This window comes from Hetaerina americana, unplaced genomic scaffold (assembly GCF_022747635.1).
Source record: "Hetaerina americana unplaced genomic scaffold, ioHetAmer1.1.p SCAF_63, whole genome shotgun sequence".
NCBI lineage: Eukaryota > Metazoa > Arthropoda > Insecta > Odonata > Calopterygidae > Hetaerina > Hetaerina americana.
Window position 1 is genome coordinate 1,978,887 of NW_027287239.1, and position 27,777 is coordinate 2,006,663.

At 35.1% G+C, this 27,777-nt stretch overlaps 1 protein-coding gene across 2 annotated transcripts; it reads left to right on the forward strand.

The window, feature by feature from the left end:
- Nucleotides 1-1,467: 1,467 nt before the first annotated feature.
- Nucleotides 1,468-27,702, forward strand: flfl (serine/threonine-protein phosphatase 4 regulatory subunit 3 flfl). 2 transcript variants are annotated; one of them, XM_071594552.1, is made up of 17 exons: nt 1,468-1,541; nt 2,561-2,757; nt 2,851-2,906; nt 2,985-3,083; nt 3,364-3,507; nt 4,773-4,977; nt 5,065-5,158; nt 5,239-5,419; nt 5,525-5,674; nt 9,100-9,261; nt 9,614-9,806; nt 10,046-10,246; nt 10,357-10,526; nt 10,603-10,751; nt 17,121-17,308; nt 20,194-20,348; nt 24,873-27,702. In XM_071594552.1, the coding sequence occupies exons 2-17, from the start codon at nt 2,616-2,618 to the stop codon at nt 24,981-24,983; spliced, it is 2,400 nt and encodes a 799-aa protein (XP_071450653.1). In that variant the 5' UTR covers nt 1,468-1,541; nt 2,561-2,615; the 3' UTR covers nt 24,984-27,702. The 2 variants fall into 2 exon arrangements, with proteins under 2 accessions (XP_071450653.1, XP_071450656.1); XM_071594555.1 differs by having other exon boundaries at nt 17,136-17,308.
- Nucleotides 27,703-27,777: the final 75 nt, after the last annotated feature.

The following is a 27,777-nucleotide window of genomic DNA, read 5'->3' on the forward strand; positions in this document are numbered from 1 at the left end:
TACTACCATTCTCTCCTCCTCAGTAGGTTAACCAGTATTTCCTTGAATCGACTGTGGAGGACGGACACCTACTTATTGGTCTATAATAATAACAAGCATTTCTTTCCTGCTCATTGTCCCCGTGACGAAGCAATTTTTTTCTTGAATTAAAGAAGGCAACATAGTGTCGAACAATTTGGAACATTAATTCTGCTACACATGTATTTATCTATTTGAATTTTTCAATGAATGGAGATCACTTCAATTTAATGTCTATACTTCAGAATGACTTATTGCTCTTGCCGAAAACAAATTTCATTCGCGCCGAGTAAATATTTTATTAGATTATCTCCTCGTCCCTTGCACGCAAATCAAAATAAATAATAGTGCCTACCAAAATCTCACTAAATGTTAAATAGTGGTAGTGTTAGTTTAATGGTACTACTTTATATTTTCTAATATCTGATTTTGTTGACCGGCAAAGGAATTAAGTGTCATGGGTCACCCTTGTAGGTATTGGGTAGATCATAACAGGACATACTCGCTCACTACCTTACAAGAATTTAAAAACTGAGCTTTGATAAAATCGTAAATCGCTCCCTAAAGCCTATCTTCTTATTAAATATTAAAGATTTATTTCATATCTCTATTACCATTAACTCCAGATTATGTGAACCAGAAGCGAAGATAATTATCTTCATGAATACACAAACAAGTACATGCCAAAGATAAACAAGTTTGTGAAGTATCTACTGAATTGATTATTTTAAATTGTTAGCGAGGAAAGAAAATTTAATAAGGTATGGCAGACAGCGTATACTACATGAACTGACGATATCTGAAGATTAATTGAAAATAATTATTTTATTGAGAACAGGACAATCCCCGGCATACCTTACATCTACGAATTTGAATTGCCATAACTCCAAGCGGACTTATACCTGATTCTTTGACATTTTTTTATTCCTAATCCACAACTAATACCAATCGGAATACCCTTGATTATGAATATCCCAAATATAGGAGCTGTTAAATATTATCTTATCACAATCGGCCACAGTTATTGTGATAATGACCATATTTACCCTGATTGATTTATTACATTTCTACAACATTTCAAAACGCTTTCCCACGATTTTTTAGTTCCTAAATAATTCAGAGCAGCATATTATAATGCGAGTCCCTTTGGAGTATTCGCGTAATATAACTAACCCTAACAACCTTATCATTTATTATACAAACACGCTAATACTGGTTCAATTGTTTATTGATCGTTTTTATTTTTTTATTTTAATGCATGCTTGTGGCATTTTTCCTAGAAAGGAGATTATGAAGATCAAACGGAGTAAAATAAATATTTTTTCAAAAATTAATCCTGCCATCGACTTACCGTAATACTGTGATTATAATTTAGTATAAATAATACTCATCGCCCAAATAATTTCATATTTCGCGGGGTCTTTGCACTCTACAATGTAAACCCCGTAGCGCGTTGTTGTGAATTCAATATGGCGTGTAATGTTGTGTCTAAGTGAGAGAGTACGTCAATCTATAGATATTAGGTAATTCTTTGTTAATGTGTACTACCTTGGCTTTACTCAGGTTGATTTTAATTCTCCATTTTTCCTTGTAAAATTATCTTAAAAGTGCATGATTATCATCCAAGTTTGCTGCCGTATGTATGTCGACGGTACAACGTAAGGGCATTGGTATAAATTTTGAGTGAAAACTCATACTGTGGCTGTTAAGTCGTGGAAAATAGTTAGAAAGTAATTTATTTCACGCATATATTTTATGAGATTCTCGCCAGGATGAACCAATTGTGCTTGTTCAGTGTTGAATGTTCATGAATCATGATTCATGCCTCAAGAGTTATACCAATACAGGACACAGTACGATTTTCGTAAAAGCTTTAATGTTGTGTTTTAGCGTCGACTAACCTAATGTGACTCTACTCAAGCCTCCAATGCGTATTTGAAGCAGTTACTTAGTAATGGAGTAATGTATAGATGTTTATTTGAGAATTTGATAAGTTAACTTTGTTGACATTTTAAATGTACTATTATGTTGATGCTTCTGCCCTGTTTTTGCATTGATAATATGCTAATTTGCATCATTTTTATTGATATCCTTTTCCATATTATTGATAAGTGAGTTGAATTTGATGATTAAGTATTTTTGGGTCTGTTGTGCGGTGATATTTACTTGGAAAGCCAGCTCCTACTTGGGACTTGATGAGTGACCATGATTTGTAATTTTTAGTCTATTAGGCAACTGTGTATTTAAGGATACCTTTTTAAATGTTTGATACTTCTTCCTAATTATGGACTACATAAATTGCCATTTTGTTCATATTAATTGGTGGGACGGGAATATTCTGAGTACGATATATGTTTCACCGTTATTCCAATGATGCCTCTGTGCTAGCATTTTGTGCTTTCCTTTTGATCTAATACATTTCCCGCTAAAGTTATACTTGGCAGTATTTCATACCACTACAAAGTTTTACAAGAAAAATTTAGTGTCTGTTTTATCCGTCCAAGGGATTACGAATTGTAATTAATGTATACCGCTCTTACAGGTCATATTATCCAGGGATGTAAGGGAATGCAATCCTTATAAATTTTTTGTTGGCCATGACGGACACAAGAAGACGTGTCAAGCTATATGCACTCAACGCAGACAGGCAATGGGATGATCGAGGGACCGGACACGTTTCTTCATCGTATGTTGATCGCCTTAAAGGAGTTTCACTGCTTGTGAGGGCTGAATCTGATGGTGAGTGTCAATCAAATTATTTTCACATTTTATAACATCTTATGTTTCTTATGTTTTGAACGCTGAGCCAAATCCAAGAATTAAACATTACAGGCTCCCTGTTATTGGAGTCTAAGATTCAACCCGACACAGCTTACCAAAAGCAACAGGTTAGCTCAATATTCCTTTATTTCTCTTGTCTATTTGGTAAAATCTTCTAATACAAATCTGTTAATCCTCATATTTAGGATACATTAATTGTGTGGTCAGAAGGTGACAACTTTGACTTGGCGCTAAGCTTTCAAGAAAAAGCAGGTTGCGATGAAATATGGGAGAAAATTTGTCAGGTAGGTGTCAGTTCATTGTGTATTTGAAAGTTGAAATAAATCTGAAGCTGCTTTGAAGAAAATTATTCATAAACTCTTTGGCCCCTAGATCTTTCCATTTTAAATTTATAATTGAAATAGTTTGTTTTTAGAGAAATAATTAAATGTGTTGTTTTACATAAAAAAAAGTTTTATTTGCATATCATTGCAGTGACAATCTCTGTGGAAACGTTTTGGTGAATGTTCGTTTTGGTTCTTTATGTGGTAAATGTTCTAAATAGGCTTCCTCCTTTTGTATTAGGTTCAAGGGAAAGATCCATCTGTGGACATCACCCAAGACATTGTTGAAGAGTCTGAAGATGAGCGCTACGATGATATGTCAGATGCTGCCCTCCCTGTTGAACTTCCCCCATGTGAACTCAGTAGATTAGAAGAAATTGATGAGGTTAGTGGGATCTACCATGAATATGTATAGTTTTTAATAAAAAACATTTTTACAGTTTTACATGAAAAATTAATTTGATTATGGCTGGGAAGATCTTTTTCATATTTTTTCATGTAATACATAAATTGAGGAATTTACTGAAAATAACCCTTCTCAAAATAATACTGTCCAGTTTTATCCGATGTGTTAAGTCAATAGATGAGCATTAGCATTAATTATTCTCTGCATTAAAAATTAAATTTATAGATGTCATTGAAAATTTTAATGCAGAGAAATTCTAATTACAAGCAGAGAAATTCTAATTACAAAACATCCACTACTTTAACCATACAAAAACTGGCCTGGTCTTTTTTGTGAGTGCTGCTTCATCAAACTTGTGGATTCCTCAGTACCACTTTGGAAAGAGATTTATTTTTGCGATAGAAATGTGTCATAAAAACAGTATGAATCTGCCCAAATAGGCAATAATATGTGTTCAAAATAATCTTATGATAGAATTAGATGCCATTATGGTTGGTAAGAAACTCGTGCTAGATTTTTGGTGTTTGTTAGGTTTTAATGGAAGATGATATGCCCTGCATTAACAAGATTATTGTTTTTTGTCTCATTATTACATCTATGGACGATTTGTGTAAATATTTCACTTACAATATTAGCAAAGAATCATCAGTCAGTATTTATGGTAGTAATGTTCCATTATTAAATTTATATTCATATAAATTTCTATAAATATCAATGGGAATGCCATCACTAAATTCAAATTCATTTGAATTAGCTGGTGACATCTCTTATGCATATGCATTTAGTGATAAATTTTTATTTGGAAATTCTTGAACTTTAAAGAAGCATTATTATTTTATTGTGTTCATTAGTGATAATCAAAGCAATGTAAAAAATGCCAGTATATTAACAATTATTTTCAATTATTAATTACAATGCAGCTGTTATGAGTTGATGCGTAACAAAAGATTTTAAGTTATGTTGTAAGTGGTATATAATGATGAAATAATAGTGTGGATAATAAATTAAAGCATTTTAATTTTATATAATGTTAAGTGAAGAGTGATATTTATAAATAGAGATATATACAGGATATTGACTTTTATAAACACATCTTAGAATCACTCTTATATGGCTTTTGGGTTTTCATACACCTGATGTTGATTTATTTATATTTTAAATTTTATGCTGATTCATATGAAATATTAAGTTCTAATTGTAATGATTGTTTTACTATATAATTTGCATGTGTTTATTTATTTTAGCTTATATCAAGTTGTTTGACCTCACCTATAAGAAAGGAAAAGCTGGCTATTGCTATTGAGAGTGAGACTTATATTAAGAAGCTGCTAAATTTATTTCACATCTGTGAAGATTTGGAAAATACAGAGGGGCTCCATCATTTGTATGAAATTTTTAAGAACATTTTCCTTTTAAATAAAAATGCCCTGTTTGATGTAATGTTTTCAGGTAAGTTCTTGGATGCAAGAAAGTTCTTTCATGACTGTATGATATTTAACTCCTATGTGCATAACTTTCTATTTTTTTACTTCTTAGATGATACCATATTTGATGTTGTGGGCTGCCTCGAATATGACCCATCTTCCCCATCACCTAAACAACATAGACAGTACCTGAAACAAATGGCTAGGTAATCTTTTGTTGCAAATACATCTTGATGTACGTTGGAGAGAATTTGGCATCATTTTTAATGTACTTTTTGTTTTTCAGGTTTAGGGAAGTAATACCCATTACAAACACAGAGCTATTGACTAAAATTCACCAAACGTATCGTGTACAATATATTCAGGATGTAGTTCTACCAACACCCTCTGTTTTCGAGGAAAATATGCTTTCTACTCTATCAAGTTTTATTTTCTTTAATAAAGTTGAAATAGTAAATTTGATACAGGTATGGTATATACATATATTAATGTACATTATCGGTTACTTATTTAAATGTGCCATGCTATTCATGCTAGAGTTGCAATATTGATTTGTTTTTTCATGCCCTTAGGAGGATGGAAAATTTTTGAATGAACTTTTTGCCCAGCTAACTGATGAGTCAACACTAGATGAAAAACGCAGGGACCTGGTTTTATTTCTTAAAGAATTTTGTAATTTTTCCCAGAATCTTCAACCAAATGGAAAGGAATCATTCTATAAGGTAAAGGAAAGCATACTTTTAATCAAGTGAAGTATAGAATCTTTTGACTTTTGTTGCTAATTCCACATTTAAGTTTGCCGTCATCATATTTGTCTCTGTTGCGTTGGATTTTCTTTAATTCTGCATGTTCAGAGTTGACTTTGAAAATGTAATTCAATGCAGGTGTGCATCCTGTACATTTTTATTGAAATTATGTGTGAATTTTGTACTATAAATATACTTTTATTTTGTTTTTAATATGAACTGAATATAAATGTATGACTTCAACTGAAACTGGCTTCCCCCTAGAAAAACAAGTGATGATAACAGTGGTAATGGTTTGCAAAAAGCATTTTAAATCAACTGGTGTTCTTAACCCTGTTAGTGCATCATCTACAAAGATTGTCATTACAGTTTCTAGTCACCATTTTCTTTTAGATTTTTTACTTGTGGTATTGTATGCAGACCTTCATTATCCTACTGTTTATGATCCTACTTCATTCCAAGGAAACAAGAAGCTTGAGTTGAGCATCCATGATGCCCTGCTCATTGCATTGGTTAATGGTTGTTAGCCTGTACAATTTTTGGAGTAACTTGAAGATTTTGCTAATCTAGAGTTCATCTCTCCAGAGGTCCTTTATCGGTGTGTTGGACCTCCTTGGTGAAATTTATTAAATCATTAAAGCTTCACTTTTGGCTTTCCTCTAGATAAATAAGCCTATACATTTTTGCTGGATAACAGTTTAAGGACTAAATTGCTTAGCAGGATACATTGTTGTGTTGTATCTCTACCACGGGTGTATTTATATTTTAAACTGCTTTTCATTTGAGGTAATCAACCGATTAAAGTTTGAGTTACATCAGTCCTTTACGATGCTGCACATTGTCTGGATTTCCAATGGCCTGCTGTACAGTTTTTTCTTTCTTCAGTTCCTTGTACCTACTAAATGCCTTAACTTTGTTCAATTAGCCTTCTTTCTCTCCAATTAAATCATTCCTTCTTCAATGAACATCCCATGAGCTCTCAGTATATACTCCAACCATATTTTGTCTTCCTCAGATTTCATGTAGCAACATAATCTCTTCTAATACAATATTTTAAACGTAATTATTACCTAAACGTAGTTAACTTAATAGTTAATTTTCCTCTCTGGGCCTCTTTCTTTTCTCGTTTCTTCTCCATGGACGCATTCTAGTAGCCTCCTGTCTGCAATCATATTTTTGATTCCGAGACCAGGCTTTGGATTAGTTTATATTACCATATTGGCTTGCATGAAATTTCATCCCATATTACTTTTTATTTTGAAAGGAATTTCCTGAATAAAAAAATGTCTTTTGTATTATGCATTGAAATTAATGAGCTAACGTGTGTTTGCTTCTCTTAGAGTGTATTTTATGTTACCACTTTGGTGTTAATGCTTTAAAATATCTTTAGTAACTAAATTGGTAAGTGGCCTTCAATGAAAGGTAGGCCATGCAGTTAAATGTATTAAAGTGGGATGTTATGTTTGTTAAATCATTAATTGGCTCCACCAAATCACATCATGATCAAGTTTTTTACATTTTGCTGTTCTTCATTTAATTCTTACCGTTAGCACAGTTTGCAATCTCAAATATAGTGGCCCAGCTCCAATAAGTTGCAACTGTGAAAGAAATGTCATGGTATTGAGTTTCATGTTGTAACGTGAAATATTCACTATCCCTTGAGTAAAGTGCCAATAAAATGAGTGTGTTTTGTGTGTGTGTGATCCATGATTATTCCTCATTTATACAGGGTGCAGCTATACAACTTCCTTATTTGCAAGGCAAAACCCCTTTAATAAAGAAGTTATGTTGCCGCACCCTGTAGTAGCGAATTTAATGCATTAAATTATCTGCTCTTAATTGCAAGGAATTATAAATAAAGTAATTATGTGCTTGATTTCGATTTCTCTTGATATCCATATGATTTCCAGCAACTATGACTATGGTCAAATTCTTTGATTAAATTATCTAATTGTTAGCTAATTAATAATACAATATTTTCACCATGCTTAGTGAAGCTGATTTGGAATTAATAATGCCATATTGGCCACAGTAACCATTTTTTAAATCTTCCATGAAATTTCATGCCACCTGAAAGCAGGAGATAGTGAAGTTGATATTGTAGAGAAAACACATTGTTTGATGCATGTATTTTAGACTTTGATTTTCCTCCCTTTAGTCACATTGGATTAAATTAAAATATCCAATCACAAAGTGCCAGCTTCTGATAATTTAAATTATGTTGCACAATTTCTTATTTTTGTAGAGTTAATAAATTGGCAGTTTTTTTGTTTGTCACTCTTTCAGTACTTTTCGAATTCAAAAAGATTATTTTAAATGTCATTGTCACCCCAGAATGAATATAACTGAGAGCATTGCATTTCACTGATATAGCAGCAGATACATGCAGATGCTAAATGCTTGCATTATTATTGGAGATTACAATTGTATCCATTAGGGTAGGTGAACTTTTCTCAAAATACGGTCGTCTATCTCTCTCAAGGGCTGTTCAACTAAATCAGCTGTGATCACTGCACCTTGCATAAGAGCTCGGTTAGAAATTTATTTGTTGGATTCGTGTACATATTTTTGTGTATGTAAAAGTAAAAGATAAAATGTGTCTTTTCATCAATGTAAGTGCAAAATTCATGTTTATTCTTCAAGATGTGTTTAAGTTTTGTAATGACATGTCTCTCCCATGGTGTACATTTTTGAAGATAAATAAGTGGGGCACATATGGCTGGACCTGCTGATCCACTAGGATTTGCCTTTCCATAAATGGTCGCCCAAGAAAGTTAAATGAATTCTCAATCTTGCTGGCCTCATGTCTGCCCACCAACCTGTGAAATGCATTCATGGCAGCATAGACATAGAATGGCAGAGATAAGAATTACAGGCAAATTTTATTTTGTGCCAAATTCTTCTGAGAGTATCTGTGTGCGTGCATGAGCCGAGTTGGTTCTAGGAATTTTTGTGACAAAGGAGATTTCTAAAAAGCTGTTAAATAATAATTTTAAATTTGAAGGTGACTCTGACATTATTCCTTCATTTTGACTTACAGATGCTAATAGAAAAAATTTTAATATACCAGAGTAATGCAGTAAGTTACCATTAATTAGTAGAGCTGTCTTTGGTAATGCAAAGGAAAATCATACGCAAGCATGCTTTCAAATTTAAAATGGCGGGGAAGTTAATTCCTTAAGACTTTTAGTATCCTAACTATATGTATATGCATCCCGTCTCTTTGCAAGAATTCTCACAATGGGTACATTAGATGAATTAGTTTATAATTGTTTCAGCTATTTGCTATTTTAAGGAACAGAAGAGTTAGATAGGGCATCTCATGTCAGTAAACAGAGCCATTGGAAAGATAATATGATGTCATTTATTTTCCACGTCCTCATTGTTTCCTTCCTTTTCAGACTCTGACCTCCCTTGGCATTCTTCCTGCTTTGGAGATAACTCTAGCAATGGATGATCCCCCCACTAAAACAGCATCTATAGACATTCTTACCCATATTGTGGAATTCTCACCGTCCGTAGTTCGGGACTACACACTCCAGCAAGCCAACAATACTGATGAAGTATGCATTTTAGTTTTATAGTTGTCTTAGTGCCATTTTGGTCTTGTTGTGAGGTGAAAATTTTAATTGAAGGATAAGATAAACTGTAAAATTCACAAAAAGGTGACAACACAATACTACCAATTTCGTCAAATAGGTAGCATCTTTGGGTACGTTACTAGATACCTGAAAATGTCGCCTATGTGATGAAAGCGTTAGTCCCGTGTTGATAAATTTTTTTGTGAATTTCACAAAGTTTATCTTATTTTTTAAGATGAAGTTTGGTTGATGAAAGGTTGAGCCGGATACCGTTAAAAAAAATATTTTTGATATTTTGGTGTGCTTTTCAAATATTTTTAATGTATCTCCACAGGACCAAATGCTAATGAATATTGTCATCGAACAAATGATCTGTGATAATGATCCTGAGTTAGGAGGGGCAGTACAGCTGATGGGAATTTTGAGGGTATCATTAGATCCTGAAAATATGTTGGCTTCAGCAAATAAAACTGAAAAAACGGACTTCCTGAACTACTTCTATAAACATAGTATACATGTACTCATAGGTATGCTATTAGGATTATTTTTCTAGTTTATATGATAACTTATTATCTTGATGATTATTTACAGTTAAGCAGTAACATTATAGTTGTACCCAGATCTCTGGTAAAACCGTGTAAGATTTGATATGATTGTATAATAATGTTACATTTAAAGATTGCATAAATAATGCATCATGTTCTTCCAGTTGTTTTTAATATTTCAGTTTCTTGATTGCATTTCACTTATTATTTGTTTATTTCAGCTCCTCTTCTGGCCAATACCGCAGAAGATGAACCATCTAAGGAAGACTACCAGACAGTTCAGTTACTTGGGCTCATTTTAGAGCTTCTTTCCTTCTGTGTTGAACACCATTCATACCATGCTAAAAATTATATTCTGAATAAGGATCTTCTTAGACGGATCCTAGTTCTGATGAAGTCCAAACACACTTTTCTTGTTCTCTGTAAGCTTTTAAAAAATTTTATTGAAATCAGTTGGAAATTTGACTTTTCATGCATAAAATGTGCTTGTTGTTACGATTATGGTCTCATTATATAATGCTTTTCTTTTTAGGTGCATTAAGGTTTATGAGAAAAATTATTGCCTTAAAGGATGAATTTTACAATAGATACATAATCAGAGGTAATTTATTTGCTCCAGTAATAGATGCATTTGTTAGAAATAATGGAAGATACAACCTACTTGATTCTGCCATATTGGAGATGTTTGAATTCATTAAATTGGTGAGTGGTTTCTAATAATTAATATATATTTAGTAAAACAAGGCTCCCATCTAATTACCTATCAATTATTTTTCAGGAGGATATTAAATCATTATGTACTCACGTTGTGGAAAATTTTGGAAAGGTGCTAGATGGAGTAGAATATGTTCAAACATTTAAAGCGTTGAGGCTCAAGTACGATCAGCATCAAGATAAGCTTAAGGACAGAGACAGGTCACTGGAGAGGTAAATGCTTTGTTGTTCTGTTGTCAGTGTATACACTTAGCCTAGTTTTCTGTAGGCAATGTACATTTTGTTTTGCAAACATTTTTCCCAAAAATGTGCATGCTAATCATAGTGGCAAATGCAGTTTTTTTCAAAATGTAATCTCTGTATTTTTTATATTTTTGCCAGCTATTGTGTTACCACATATTTTACTTAACTATTATTATTATATGCATTTAAATAATCCTCCAATGCATTAGCTTAAAAGTTTGAACGCAAGAAAAAATTATAATTGTATGTTTTAAAGAATGAAACCTTGGTATTGGTATTATACCTGGTTATTCAGATAAAATATCATTATATGTACCTTTCAATTTGTCAATAGCCATTGTATTAGGATAATACATACTTGTTATCACTGCTTGATTGAAAAGTGTCTAAAAATCAAATTCTGGGCTGTATCATGATTCTGTGGCTGATGAACATACTGTTTAACCTGTTGTGGTCATACCTCCCAGCCATGGCATATGCTATGGCTGGTGTAATCACAATGGGTTAGCTTGAAATCATTCAAGATATTGTGTGTTGGAAACGTTTGGTGCACTAATTATTCTCACAAAGATTTCTAGAAGATCCTCTATGTTCGTCATGGCAGATGTTGTGGGTATCAGATTAGGAGGTAGAAATGTAAAGCTCTCTGACTCACATTTCTGTATAATCACAGGCATATATTTGTCTTAAGCAGTTCATTTCGTGTTTCAGCACATGGGTTGCTACGAGGGTCATCCGGAAAGTAGTACCCGTTCGTGAAATAAAAAGACAAAAGTAAATATTAACAAACATAAAAAATTTTATTTGAAAGAGGATACTTTAAACTACTTCTCAACATAATCTCCAAGCAAATTAAGGCATTTGTCATAACGTGTGACAAGTTTCTGTATTCCTGCTGCATAGTCCTTCGCCGCCAGCTCATTGAGATACGCGAGGGACCCATCTTGCACAAATTTTTGCATAATGCAGATGGTGTTTAACAATTTCATGAACAATTGTTCGAGAAACATTGGGAAAATGCTCACAGATGTCATCAATTGTGACGCGCCGATCGTTCCTCACGAATTCGTCAACTGAGCTCACCAGTTGGTCTGTAATGACAGACGGTCTCCCCGAACGCTCATCGTCGTGTGTGTTACCCCTCCCCATGTTGAAGTTGCGACACCACCGCCGAACAGACGACTCGTCCATTACATTGTCTCCATACACCTCCTTTAATTGGCGATGAATATCACATGGGCGAACGTTTCTTGCATTGAGGAATTTAATCACTGCCCTCACTTCACAACTGGCGGCGTTCTCAATTTTTTTAAACATTGTAAACAATCACAGAAACAACACAGGCAATGCTAGCGTCACGCAACTTGGCTCAGAGGAGGCAGACAAGCCACTGAAGCTATCTGACCTCGTCCAGCGGCTACTCGCGTCGTCAGCACTTCATGCGGCACGAACGGGTACTACTTTCCGGATGATCCTCGTAGATTTTAACTATTCAATCATGACTTTTATGATGGTAGAATTTGTATTGCATGCAAATTATGATGTTTGAAATGGATTTCTTAGTCTAAAGTGTGGATCATAATTACTGGCTGTCAGAGGGAAGCAGATGCAGACAGATAAGGTAGCTTTCAGAGGCGGTAGGAAAAGAATTTTGAGGTTATATTAGCCCAGCTGATAAAAGGAATGATGTTGCCATGTTTGACTATCCAAACACTGCCACCAAGTGGGTTATAAGAAACTTATTGGAAGAGCACAAGTGTCTGCATTTGAATATGGCAACAAGGGGTAGTCCCTGGGTTTCCTAAGCGAAGGGGATGAGCTAAGCTTAATTTGGCCTTCCCGTATTCCCTAACCATAATGTAATAGCTGGATGATGGAATACATAAGTTTTATGAAAACATTTACTTCATATGAATCCGTTCATCAAAAGATGGGAAATAACAGAGGGTAAGAAATTGCAATATTCTACTGATAATAACTGCCCTTAACATGACTGACCATGTATTCCATGCATAGGTTAAATCTGCAAATGGCAGGAATTATGAATTGGAAAATGTTGTTAATATATGCTGTGTAAGAATTTTCAGCTTATAGTGGAACTTGGTTAGTATGTTTTTGTGGTGGATGCAAAATTTGACGTTTCAACCAGAACATGTATTGCGAGTGATAACATTTAAAATAATGCAATTTAAGTAGAGTAGTCATTATTAATGATTATGTTCAGAATTCGTGATATTTTCCTCTTCCCCTTTTCCAAAGTATAAACCTTATTATAATTGGTGCCCAATCATGAAAAATCATTAGACTTAAGACAAATTTGTATAGCTTTTCCAGAGTTTGCACAGGAAAATGTCATCAAATCAACTTGATTTATTGGTCAAAAGAGGGGGTTGTAAACGATAGACATTTTGTCTCTCAAGGATAAACGGCTTGATTATCCTTAGAATACTTATAAATGGTTCTTAGAAAATTGATTAGCAATCAGTTATTTGCGAACCTAAGATAACTTCAATGGGAGCAACGCCTAACTTGCATTTCTCAGGTGATTCTGTTTGATCAGTTATTATAATCAAAAATCAAATGAGAACATATTTTTAAGAAAACTTAGGTTTTTCACAAATGAGAGAGTTAATTTTGATTTGAAAAATTCCTCAAGATGAATGACATTTTTCATTCAAGTCACCAAAATATTTTGAGGATGTATATGTATTGCATTCAGGTAGTAATATATTGCATTTGAAGGTTCAATATGTTGTCGGCTACCAATACTCAAATACCTCTCCTATTATTGGCTTGTAAGCACAGGGTTTGCCTATTGCGTGCTGGTTCAGTTCCATCGTCTCTTGCTTCTGTGTTTCATTCATTGAAAGGGCGTAGTTATTGACAAGATTCTCATTTAGAATGCAATACTTATCGAAAGTCATCTTTGCCATTATCAAATGCTATTCTATGACTGAAGCATTCTGATATTGCTTAAATTGCGGCTGCATCTACAGTTATGTTACCACAATGTTCGTGATCACATGTTGTCACATGATTGAATCCTGCTGCTTTGGTTGGTTATGCTTTTCTCATAAAGTCACACTCAGATTTGTTAATGTGCCTACCATGCATAATTTATATCTATCATAGAGTTGTTTTGTAGTGTGATCAGCCTCTTTTATACTAACAGCCTTTTATATGTGTGTTTTAAAAAGTCCGATATGCCTAAAATTAGAAATGCGCGGACCTTGTGACAATACAGTTCACAGTGTTAGCTGCAGAGAAATTGCTTCACCTTGCCAAGGTATGTTTTATCGACAGATAAGTGTCATATTGGTCATCAAAGAGTAAATTTTGATCTACATATGCAGACCATTTTGCCATCTAATTGGGGCAAAAAATTTAAAAAATACATGGGTGTTTAGATTTCCCTCTCTCAAACATCATCAGCTTTCCATGCCACTCTTGTGACAGCAGGGTAAAATAGTCACTCTCTTCTTGTATATACTTCTCGCCTACAAGTGTTAGTGCTCAATCTGGTATTTGAAGTTGAAAAATAAGCTGGTCTCAACAGCATTGTAGATACTATCGGGACTGAAACCTTCAAGTAAACTAGTCAGACTTGCTTCCATGCTTCCAGTAACTTCTGCAATCACTCTGCCCACCTCACAATGCACAAATATCTAAGCTACCCAATATTTATTTCAAATTATTGGAGATTTTGAACTTTTCAATGTCCATTTTTTCAACCTAATAAAATGATTTTTATCCTCAAGTTCAAACGACATGTTTAGGATGTGCGCTTTTATGCTCCATTTAAGAAGGTTTCTAATTTTCCCATCATGTACATACTTTCTAAAAGTGTGCAAAGAGGGAACATACTAGCTAGGTTCCATTTTGTGAAATAGGTCCAAAACTCATGGATGGGGAAGTTCTCTCCGTTAGGTAGGTTGCTTGAGAAGGTGAGGTAATGCAAACATGAAAGTATAATCCTAACCACGGTTATCAACCCAAAAGTTTTTTTGATAGGCTAGGGTAGAGCTCTCCCAATTACCCGTGAAATTCACATGTTAGGATGTTGAGAGAGCCAATTCCTTTCCCTATGCCATTAATGGTTTCCCAGGAAGGTGTGGTACCCGAAAAATCACACAGCTAAAGTGTGACGCTGAGGGTACCCAGGGAATCCAACCCTTGCCCTCTGGTTAATACTCCAGTAATCTTCTCACTGGACTACCACATCCCCGGAGGTAGAGCACTTGGGTATCTATTTTCATGCTGTTGAAGGAACATCTACACATTTCACTCATGAAAAAAGGGAACAAGGGAAAAAAGGGAAGTTCTGTTTGACATTTCAATTGTAGCTAGCATTTTGCAGCGTACATGGTTGTTTTCCCCATTAGTCATCAACGCCCAGTGATTCTGATTTATTCATATAAGTAGAGTATTCAGTAGGAGTAATCTATAGCAGACCCTAAATATGTTGTGAACCTGCCTTTTTATTGAAAAATTTCTTGTTGCTGATCATTATTCAAATTTCTATGCATTCAAACCTACGTACAAGGGAGCCTTGACCCTGCAGGAACTATTGTCTAGCCGTATCTTTCTCATTTACGATAAGGAACTTCATTTGGATACTGCACTGAATACATTTGGTACACTGCATTGGATTCTACTTGCCAAGGAAGACTCTCAAAACACCGTATCAGTTTAGCGCCCCTGACTATCGATAATGAATTACCGGGATAGAAGTCTAGTGTTTACAAGTGTCTCCTGTAACTTGTCCCCCATTCCTCATATGTCGAGTTTCAACATATGAGGGTTATCCGGAAAGTAGTACCCGTTCGTGAAATAAAGACACAAAAGTAAATATTAACAAACATAAAAAATTTTATTTGAAAGAGGATACTTTAAACTACTTCTCAACATAATCTCCAAGCAAATTAAGGCATTTGTCATAACGTGTGACAAGTTTCTGTATTCCTGCTGCATAGTCCTTCGCCGCCAGCTCATTGAGATACGCGAGGGACCCATCTTGCACAAATTTTTGCATAATGCAGATGGTGTTTAACAATTTCATGAACAATTGTTCGAGAAACATTGGGAAAATGCTCACAGATGTCATCAATTGTGACGCGCCGATCGTTCCTCACGAATTCGTCAACTGAGCTCACCAGTTGGTCTGTAATGACAGACGGTCTCCCCGAACGCTCATCGTCGTGTGTGTTCCCCCTCCCCATGTTGAAGTTGCGACACCACCGCCGAACAGACGACTCGTCCATTACATTGTCTCCATACACCTCCTTTAATTGGCGATGAATATCACATGGGCGAACGTTTCTTGCATTGAGGAATTTAATCACTGCCCTCACTTCACAACTGGCGGCGTTCTCAATTTTTTTAAACATTGTAAACAATCACAGAAACAACACAGGCAATGCTAGCGTCACGCAACTTGGCTCAGAGGAGGCAGACAAGCCACTGAAGCTATCTGACCTCGTCCAGCGGCTACTCGCGTCGTCAGCACTTCATGCGGCACGAACGGGTACTACTTTCCGGATGACCCTCGTAGGTTGTAAATAGTCTATAATAATTATATTAAGCTTGCTGGACAAAATTTTAATGGAGACGACTCATTCAAAACAGGGCTGTGTGAAAGAAAAATTAGAGAAAATTTATTGTGTTGTTAAACTACCTTGATTATCTAGTGATGTATGAATATCTTAAGCCAAGAAAGATAACTTTTGCTCATCAGTTAGTATCCAACACTTAGCAAAATTAATATTCTGTAAGCCTTCCTACATTGGAAAATTTTTATAATATTTTGTATTGTAGTCTATTTTTTTTAACCATTGTCACTGGCAAGGCATATCAGTGAAAGCTACAATAAGCATGTCAGGACGAGTATCGATTAATTGAAGGTGCCATTGGCTATGTAGGACTCTATTAGGTAATATTGGGGAACTTTTTTTGATGCTAATGTTGCATGAGTATTTTTATGCTCTGCTTCCTTCGCTGTAAGCTCTCATCACATAGAAATTCCACCGTTTTTGTTAAACAGTATGAAATTCAGAAAAATGGTGCCATTACAGAGTTAATTTATCACTATGTGAACCATTTATAAAGTCAGGACACAGTATTCCCAGTGCATTTGCGTCTATACTTAACAATTTAGAATTTTTTTGTCGGAAAAACTTATCCAGCCTCAATTGTACTCCCTCTGAATGTGATGTGACATGATTTATTGTGAATGTCATATCGTTTCAGTTAGTGACGAATTGAATTTATCAGCTCTCAGTTTCTAAGTCCAGCTTTCACGTGTGTCACAGGTAAGTTTGTTGAGGAAATTAATGTAAGTAGTTCGATATGTTCCAGTGTCCCTTCCATTCTACGAAACAGCCGATATCGTAGAGATCAACGGCAGTTGGAGGAGGAGGAAGAAATGTGGTTCAACGAAGATGATGACTTCGATGATGGGGATGCTGTCATGCCTGCCAGCAATGATATCCTAGGCAAGAAGCAAATGGAGTCTGACCTGGACACAATAGGTGAGTAAAACATCTAGATGTTTCAATTTCAAAAGATGGGCTAAGAATCCATCCAAGCATCAACAAAATATTTTCAGCAAATGAATTGAAAAAAATATATTAATTTAGCCCATTTTGGAGGTTGGCTGAAATCATAATGCTTCACCGAGGGTTTAAAGTTAAAAATACTTACCAATAATTACTTCCTGACAAAGTGCATTTCCTTGTTGTAATGAGAGTGCAAAGTTTGTGAAGACACAATCATCATAGATTTCCTTCTATGATATTCTGGTATAACTTGTGAATGTTTTAATACACATTTGAGTATATGTTTTTTTGTCTGTTCTTAAATGGGATATTTTTATTTAAGCATCTAAACTGAGAAATTTATGTGATAATCTACCGGCCTGCAATCACTTTACATGCATTTATCTGTAGATTTAATGAAAATGCTCCTGTTAAATATGAAAAAGCATTACACCTAAAGAGAATTTAAGTTGAAAAAAGCTGAAAAAATAGCCCTGCCCTTAAGATTTATTAACCTGATGAATTGTCAATTGAGAAATGAATTTAAATACCTTGGTATTTCAATAAGTCCTTCCATAAGTTCAATGTGAGCAAACAGAGACAATGATGATCTCAAGTTCTGTGAAGGCTCAGTTAAACATTAAAATTGTTGGGCATAAACTGGGGCAGGTCGAGCTGTTCACACATATGGGTAGTTCAATAGGTCCTCAGAAAAAAATAAGAGAAACCAATTATTTTGACCAGGCTGTTTTTATTGTACAACATAATCTTATTTTTGCTTGATGCACTTCTCAACAATTCTTAAACCTAAGTCATGCAACAATAAGGATTTCTGAGGACCCTCAAAATAAGCATCAGCGGTGGCATTGACCTCCTTGTTTGATGTGAAATGTTTTCCGCCCAGCAAATTTTTCGAGATTAGAAATTAACTAAGTCACTGAGGGCCAAATCTGGTGAATATGGTGGATTTTGTATTAATCAAACTTTGATTTCATAATTTTCACCTTTGAAGCCGCACAGGTGTGCATCCATGCATTGTCTTGATGGAAGAGACTTTTTTTCTCAATTTCACAAATTTGACGCAAAAAACTCTCATTTGTCATTTTTGCCAGTACAGTGGAACCTCATGTGAGCATGATCCATTCCGTGATCTTCCTCGTAAAGCAAATAATTTGTTTAGCAAAACAATTTTTCCCATATTAATTAATGTAAAATATAATAATGGGTTCCGTGCCGAAAATAAATTGTGTCCAAGGTTTATCCAAAGAAAATTATGCATACATTGTTTAGGATCAAGGATCACATTTGCCTTTTCTTTTATGGTGGAATGAAGCAAGAGGGAATGCGAACTCAATTTATAAAAGCATAATATAATCTAAATGAATCGTTAATTATTTAATATACATACCTAATTCGGTCATTGATGATCCTGTCATCATATGAATAAGGTTGGCGAAAATTGCTTTTCGTTTATGCATATGAGAAGCTACCTTTTGGCATCGTTGTGAAATTTATATCTGACGTGTCCTATGTTTGTGCATGTATGAATATGCAACAAATCTCTGGACAAAGAAATGTATTATTATTATCATCATTAAGAATTCATAGTGGTTGTGAAGATACTCCTGTCACTCCGTGTTGAACATCTATCTCCTTGTTCTGGTCCGTGTCCGATTGTTGATGTACGTGCTAGATTAGTCACACTCGCACTTTGTTCCTGATTTTCAATGATTTTACTTTTAATTTCTACCCTAATTTTTTATTTTTATTCTCTTATGGCTTTCTTCTTACAGATTTTTCTTTGGGGGTCAATTTTAAAACCATACACAAAATATTGTTAATATTAAACTTGGTGCAAAAAAATCACTAATAATATGTTTGGGCACAGGTTTGGAAAATTTGTGATCACTGAATATGCTAAGATACTAGCGGAATGAGTGTTAGAAACAAACTACTGCAGCAGGTGCACCATCAATCCAAAAATTCCCCTCTTCTTGTCACTCATTAAGTTTTTCTTTTTCGGGATGAATATTTTTGCTGTGCGTGGTGCTCGTTAGGTGGCATTCCACTGTAATCAATATAGATGATTCTGCAGGGATCCCAAAAAACCATGACTGTCACCTTGTCAATGGTCTTTACCTTCTTCTGTGCTGGATCACCAAAAATATTTCGCTAATTACTTAAATCAATATTATATTACCCTAAATTTTAAATTTTTTCATTTGTGTTTTCAAAACATAAATTTGTGGTTTGTATCTTATTTTAACTATATAATTAACTTGTGCTGCCTTATTTAAATGTATGTAATTTCAAAAGCCAAAGTACTGTGGCTGTATTGTAAACATTTCGTATACTTATGTATACAAAGTGTTTACAATACAGCCACATACATAAGTAAAAACATTTTATGCATAAGAACTCAATGTTTCAGCAAGACATGCAGCTTGTTTTTATGTCATTTTGGCTTATGAGGTAAAATTAATTTAAACCTATCCTCTTTTCTCCATACATTTTTCCTGTGCTAGACCTGAGATCTATGTGTACAATACTTTTCTTAAGTTGTATGGTTATGAAGGAATGGACCAGATAAATTTTCTGGCAGTTGAAGGAAAATTGGATAAGAGGGTGTCACATGTATTTTTTGTGAACATTTCACTGACTGAAGGAAACAGTATTATTGAATGTTGTCTCTGGAAGAATGTCAAAAAATATTAAAATAACCATTGACAGACATGCTGCCAGAGAGAATTTTGTCTATCATATATATCCTAAGTTCATGATTTAATTGTACTTTTCTCTATTTTTAGCTTTTGTGTAATCTTATGCAGAATACCCTAAATGTATTAAGCTTTTCAATTTTGTTATACGTTTCAATTCAGGTAAAATAATTGACAAAAAAGCAGATAACAACTCCCCCAAGATGCTCAACAATACCAACAAATCTGGAATGCTTAACAACAATCTCACCAGCAATTCCGCAGTGAACTCCCCACCTAGTCCAGGGGGGGATGTGAAAGTTACTTTATATAAAAAGGTGAGGACAAAGTGGCATTTTTTTACATTTATTTGATTGTTACTTTCTTAGTCAATTTTAATTCGATATTTTTTCCTTTTTGCAATGCGTGGCTCACATTATCTTTGTTAGAGTTTCTGTACAGTTTCAATTTGATGAGCACACAAATAAGTTTTGAAGAGCAAGTATTTTCACAATCCATGTTAGCTGATATGAATGGCATGTAAATTCAGCTTGTACTATCAGTGCACAAAATTGTGGGGGGACAACTTACCACATACTCATTTCTGCAAGGTATTAGGATAATACATTTCCTAATTTTTTATGGAACTCTCGAGTGATTTCTTAAGGAAATGAGAAACATAAGTAGTACATACACATGTACTGTGACAATGAATAAAATAATATAGAGACATTACAAGTTGTAGAGTGATAAAAGGGTCATATGAGAATCTGTTTATTTCCTTTTAAATTCCTTTAAGTTTATAGTTGAAGCTCCATGTATTCCAGGATTTCTTCTGCGTAGGTTCAACTTTCTGAGATGACAGTTCTTCCAGCATTGCATTCAGCAATTTCAGGCAAAGATTGTTGAACCTGAAGTCTGTGTTTGCAATGCCTCTGATACTGTTGTCCCAGAAAGAGGAAGAAATCCTTGAAGGCCTTGAGCTTTAACAACATCTTGCTGGGTAAGCCTTCACAAGGAATCCTGTAAGTACAGTAATACATTTTTGTCAAATAAATGTAATGCTTCCTCCAAAAGCCAATATTACATCAATCATTTTTACATGTAACACTTACAAACATTTTTCCTTAATAAAATTTAACCTAAACTGCTCAAACATTTGTTTAGAAATCTACTAATATGTAAAATAAGGTTATTCAGTATATTCTATTTATTTTATGTACATTTTTGTATTTAACCTTTACTTTTAAGTCCATATCTTTATCTGCAGTTCAATCAATATTTTTGTAGGTTTTAATAGGTTTTCATCAATTTCCGATAATTCTGAGGATACATTCTAAGGCAAGAGCAGTGAGTCAATTGTTAGTGGCATTTTTCCTTGTGTATTAATTCACGTAGTGTAATTAACTTGAAGTGACTTGTGCTCAGATAAGGAGCTCTCCTCTGTTGATTCTGGGAGTATCAGGGTTAGCTGCCCACCTGCTATTAACACTTTCAGCCAATTGATGGCTGGAGTATTTTCTCATCTTCAACAATTCTTTTATAAAGTTTTGGTTTCAACAATTAGCTTATTATGAGGTGTGTCCCAACAGTATCTGACTTGTGTTCATAACTCCACTACAAAACATTCGAGTGAAATCTGTGGGGTATGAGAGTAACCGGTGACTCCTCGCGAACTCATTGACTGCCACAGTTACCGACGGGATGTGTTAATTCACACGCAGCATGCATTTGTTTACAGTGCCTTTTTTGCCTTTGTCCGTTTGTCAGATTTAGCTATCACTGCTAATAATGGAAGAAATGTGACCAGTGAATTTGCATCAAGGTTTGCTTTAAACTTGAAAAGTGCTGTGCGTAAACTATTGAAGTGATTCAGTAAGCCTTCGGCAACAAGTGTATGGGAAAAATACTTGGGCACAAGCAGTTAAAAGAGAGACAGCAAGACTGTTGAGAGTTACCCCTCTTCTGGCCATCCCTCGAGTGCAATAAAACTGGAAAATATCGAACAAGTTTGGCTTGCAATTGGAAAATATCTTTGTTTCACTCTGTGAACGATAAAGTGATCTTAGAATTTCGAAAACTTGTTTCGCAAATTTGGGAATGCCTCGCTAGTGAATGGTGATTGGTTTCTTCACCATGATAATGCACCAGCGCATTCATTGAACAATGTGCAACAGAATATGGCAAAACACAAGATTACACACCTTTACCAGCCTCAGCACAAATTCGACTTACCCCCCTGCAACTTTTCCCTGTTTCCAAGATTGAAAATTCCGCTCTAAGGCACCAGTTCAATGACTTAAAGATGATTCAAACAATGGGACAAGTGCACTGAAGGTCATTCCGCAAATTGACTTCCAGAACTGCTTTGGGATGTGAAAGCAGCGATGGGAGCATGTTGTTTAGTCAAATGGGGGTTACTTTTAAGAATGTCATGAGCCAGATGACAAATAATGGCAGCATGGAGTTATGAATGCAGTATGAATGTGGGTTCAAGTAATATCGCCAGAAAATAGGGCATGTATTCTCATGGTTAAACTTTTTCAATCACATAGTACAACAGTTCTTTTTACAATTAGTTACTCAAATGGAATATAGTATAAAGAAATTTAGATCTTTATAAATATTTCATTGATTTTACTGTGTTGTGATGGTGTATGTTCTCTTGTGTACTTACATTTTATAATCTGCTATCGAAATATATTTACTTGCGCAATTGGTTGGTGTCGCTAAAATATATGAGCATATCAGAGTTTATGTTCCTTGTTGTTCCAGCACAATTTGGTTTGCGGCATTTACATTTCAGTGAAGCTTCTGCTGATGAATGATGTTAAGAGAATTAACCTGCTGTTGGCTGATGGGTGGTATCACTGTGAGAGCATTTGTGTGCATGTTTCATGGTGTATTAATCCAATGGACATGAATGATATGGTATTTTCACTTTTCCCTAGTAATTATAAGAAAGGGCATATTTCTTCCCTTAGATATTCCCAAAATAAGTTTGTTGTTTCCTAACCCGATTGTATTGATTTAGGAGCAAAATGGTTATGGGGTCAGTCTGTTGTGATAGGCCCAATAAACCATCCATTTAAGGTATTCTTTCAAGGTAAGGAGAATTCATCCACATCCCTTTCCCGAGTTCAGATTGTCAATATAATCCCATGGCAATACATTTCAGCTTTTGGCTGCAATCAGCATTAGCACACAATATTTGACTCTCTTTCTGTTCTGATTTTTTTCTCCGAGTGTCTTGAATTCACCTATTCAAGCTTTTGTATCTTCTCTACAGGCTCTATTGCAAAACAATGTTGTCTCTTGTGTGTCACTGCCGTACATTTCTACTTCTTGTGATCATTTATGCTCATACCACCCATGGACGGTATAATTTTAACTTTAAATTCCAGTAACAATTTCACGCACATGACTTTCCATTTTTGGAAATTCAATGCAAACTTTATGAGCTAATAGGTAGATTTTAGTGGCAATCTTCTTTGGTGTTATTGTCAAAAGATACCATAATCTCTTGAGTATCTAGGTATACGGAGTGTTGCAAAATCTCATTTAAAGAAGGAGCCATACTTTTTCAAATAAGTATGTCACCTACCCATGAAAAAGATGACTTCAAAATGTGCAGCAATTTCATGAACATTTGTCTTTGTGAATTATATTTCATGTAACAATAGTTAATTTTTAATTTTATTGCACGCTTGAACACATATTGAAATGCATGTTTTAATGTATTTAGCCATGTATTTCCAGCTAAAAATATATTTCAACTGAGTACAGGGGTCATGCTTCTTGTGTCCGTCCCCTTCTTGAGCCACCTGCAGTGCACGGTTGCACTTTTGTCAGGATTAAGTGGCAGTTCAGATTATCTGGGTCTGGATTTGTGAGGGCTTACTATATATGCGATGAATTTAAGGATGCACAGTAAAATCATCTCTCTTATTAGCTTGACTTACCCTGAAAACAAGGCACAAACTTCTCTGAGACAGCCCTTGCCGATAAATATACTGGATCATTTTGCCAAAGTCATTGAATGAGGTAGATGTTCCTCATAGCTTTGTGTGACTTCCTGAATCCATTCAGAACCATGGTCTCCCATGGAATGCAACCCTTAGAAAAACTTTCCTTGGAGGGCTATAAAAGTAGGAAATTGTTCATTGATTGCATTCAGTGCTTCTAGTGTTAATTCATTAAGTGTATAGTCAGAGAGGAATTTTTCTTTTACGGTAATTTATTTGAAAATATTTATTATGTTCTCTTGTTTGACTTAATGTTGCTGCTGCTGACTATGATATTCTTTGGAGTGCCCTGTTTAGCCAAAAATGTGGATGTCTGAATCAAAAACCAATCGCTGGTAGAATAGCATTATAATTACTTACCAAAATAGAGACATGAATTTTTTTATGTACTTCCATATTTTATGAATTAAAAGAAATGGCATCTATTAATAAGCTCTGTGGAGTATCGATTTTCCTCTCTTTATTTACCAGAAACCTTCATCTAGAAAATTAAATTCTTCCAGATATGTGCCCATACTTAGGTGTGCTGTTTAGTTTATCTTTGCATGTTGTGCAGTTTGTTGGTCAATCAAACAAGTTCTTTTTGGCTATTGCCGCAATTTTTTAATTTAAAGGCAGTAACCTGAACACTGTGGTGAAACCCTTCAAAAAAGTTAATGCTCTCAGTGAAGACCCTAAGGAGTTGGTGGAGCAGAGATAATCTAATACTAGTGGTCTCATTATTTTGCAGACACACATGCATATTTTGATTAATTTTGCCTCGTTTTTCCCTATTACTTGTGGATATTTTCTGATGATTTAACTGAAATTTTCTTTGTCTTCAACCCCCTAATAAAGGCTCTTGTGGACTATGAAGGAGACTCTGATGAAGAGGAGGAGGAAGAAGATGAAGAGGAGGAAGATGGAGAGGTTCTAACTCCTTCACCCAAGCGTGCCAGACTCACATAGTGAAACAGGGATATCTGGGATATCTTGCTAAATTGTTGTCATCAAGTACCGTTGAGAGCCATGAGGCTACGTGGGGGGGAAATTTGGGATCGTAGCAGGCCGAAATAAATGTGCTTGTGGTGCGACCAAATATCTTATGTGTGCCTGTTTTTCTGAGCTGACCAAGTGTGGATGTGTGAATGTTTTGACGGCTTGATGTTGCATCTCATTACCCTAAATTGTTAGGGTACACAAATTTATTATCTCTCCCTGCCAAGATACAAAAAAAAGGTTTTGAGTTTGTGTAGGGGCAATCCCTTTGTGCGGTTGTGCATAGAGAAAGCACAAGGGATTGAAGTGCACCACGTACATGCACCTTGCGGTCATGCAAGGGTGTTTTAGTTGTCTCTCCAAGGCAATAGTTGTTGGGCAACCATTGTCTCTCCATCCGCCTGCCTCTCTCACCATAGCACAGAGGACCAGGCGTAACCCTGGAAATTCAAAAAAAAATTCTTTTTCCATTGAAGTATGCCAGTGAAAAGCACAGGTTCACACAGGTGCAATGGACTGCCTTTCCTGTTTTTTTAATGCTACAGAAATTTAGTCAAATTTAACAATCATTTTTCCGTACGCCCTAGCATAAAACCGCCTCGAGTGTGTCGAGTTCACATATCACTTGCTAACACTGCACACAAGGAACGTGTCATACTTGTAAGTGTTGGGGATATGTGGAACCTGAAAAGTGGTTTTTGTCTCTAAAATGTGAGTTTTATTGCATCTGTGTGTTGACAGAGGCTATTCAAATTTATGAGATCAAGTGCTGAAAAAAGGCCAACCATACCCTGCATGTAAGCCGTGCACATATTCCTCAAAATGTCACTCCTCACCCCATTTCCCTCCTTCCTCAAAATTGGCTGCCAGTGAAATAAATATTGCGGTCCAGAGGGCAGGTATGTAAAGTTTTTTTTGGCCTTGGTCCAGGATCCTGGTATTGCTCTTAAGAGAAGAAGTGCTTCTAGCTGCCTCTGGAGTGATGGTTCATATTCACATGTTGAACTACTTTGTACATGAACATTACCACGCTGGTTGCCTTGGAACTTGAAGTGCATGGGATTTTCATGTAAATTTTTTCAGTGTTCTACACAAGTATAAATGAATTCAGAAAACATTCTTTAAGTTAGCATGCTGACATTTCATAATCTTCAAGGGTTGGGATCTAAAAAAATGTGGGATGTATGTGTGGGAAGAAATATATGCATATAGAAGGCCTTCTGTAGTGTGGATTTTTCATTGTGTGATTGTGTGCATAAAAGAAGTTGACTGTCTATGACAGCTGTCTTCTCCGATATTAGGAGTGAGAAAGTGTTTATGGTTTTCACCTGGTTCGTTTTGGTGGTGAGTGTAATATAGGCCATGAGGCTCTGGTAACGTTATATTGACTCAAAAGTGGCAGTAAGGGACATTCGTTGTACCTCTTTACCAGGGCTGTGATAGACGTTAGGCTTGTGAACTGTATCCCAGTAGAGCCAAATAGGTTCTCATAGTTACAAATTAGGGAGTGGGTTTCTACTGTAGAAGCTGTAGCCATTTTTGCTGTTTGGTCATTTTGTTAAAAAAATTCATACCATAGTGAAAAAAGGGAAAAATTATATCCTATTGGATAAAATGACTTGTTCCTACATTAATGTTGTGTATTCTGTCCCATTAGGCAATGTACCATGATCAAATCTATTCTTGAGTTCAGTATTGTTGATTACCCAAGATGTGAAGTAACTGTAGGAATGATTATTTTAATTGGCTCATTCACCAATTTTTATGAGCCATGTTGAACATTGTTATTCATCTTAATAAGTACAATGTGTGGACTTTTAAAAAAGTGACATTTATTGAATGAACTATATCATTACATATAATTTTATTTTATTTATCATGTGGGATTTAACTGTTAACATGCCTACTTACCGTGTCACTTAAAAAGAAGTTCACCACTATGAAAACATTACATTCACTTGCTCATAAATTTGCACAAAATATATATTTTTATTTGGGTAAACTTCCCAAACTAATGTTTCAAACAAAAGGTTTAGGTAATAATTTTACAACATTTATTAATTTGCAAATTTTATTTAGCAACTTCACTGACGTGGGACTTGTGTGTCAAACTTGTTATTCCCATTCATGTGTGTCATGTGAGCATTAGTGCCCTCAAAAATGGGGACTCCAAAATTGTCCTTTCTTATTTGTTTCAAACATGAAGATCATTCAGTGCTGTGCAATGCTCACTGCATGTGAAAATTGCAGGTCACCATTATATTATTTATTGGGAGTTTTATGTGGGAAAGTTCCTTTAATTGGATATGGTACACCAAATTGAAATCAGCCGAACATATTTTTGTCGTAGTACACTCGCATAGCCCTGGGAGCTCCCTTTTGAGTGTATGACGCATAATGGTGTGGGGGGATGCAAATAAACACTCTTCTGCAGCAGCCTGTCTCTTCTTTAGCTACCTGTTACAACAGATTGAGGGTAATAGATAACTCAGTGGCCTTCTGTGCTGTTTTTGATGCTGGCTGAATTGGTTATTTTGTTACCCTCTTCATTATCAACATCATCATCTTCTTCTTTCTGATAACATTTAGCAAATATAATAGTGAAATTCATGTTTTGTAGAATCATCAAAAAGGGACTTTTTGATTGTACATTGTAATCAAGTTATATTCCTGAATAAAAAAATTTATGTACAGCGGTTCTTGTAGCAAACTTTTGAATAGTACCTTTAAATGACCCCGTGTCGTTGGCTTTTGGGTGGCCCTT

Bases quoted from the DNA above. Each gene is read 5' to 3' on its own strand.
- flfl (XM_071594552.1), top strand. From the start codon at position 2,616: ATGACGGACACAAGAAGACGTGTCAAGCTATATGCACTCAACGCAGAC. The intron at 10,247-10,356 runs GTAAGCTTTTAA...TTTTCTTTTTAG, and splicing joins ACACACTTTTCTTGTTCTCT to GTGCATTAAGGTTTATGAGA. The intron at 10,752-17,120 runs GTAAATGCTTTG...TAATGTAAGTAG, and splicing joins AGAGACAGGTCACTGGAGAG to TTCGATATGTTCCAGTGTCC.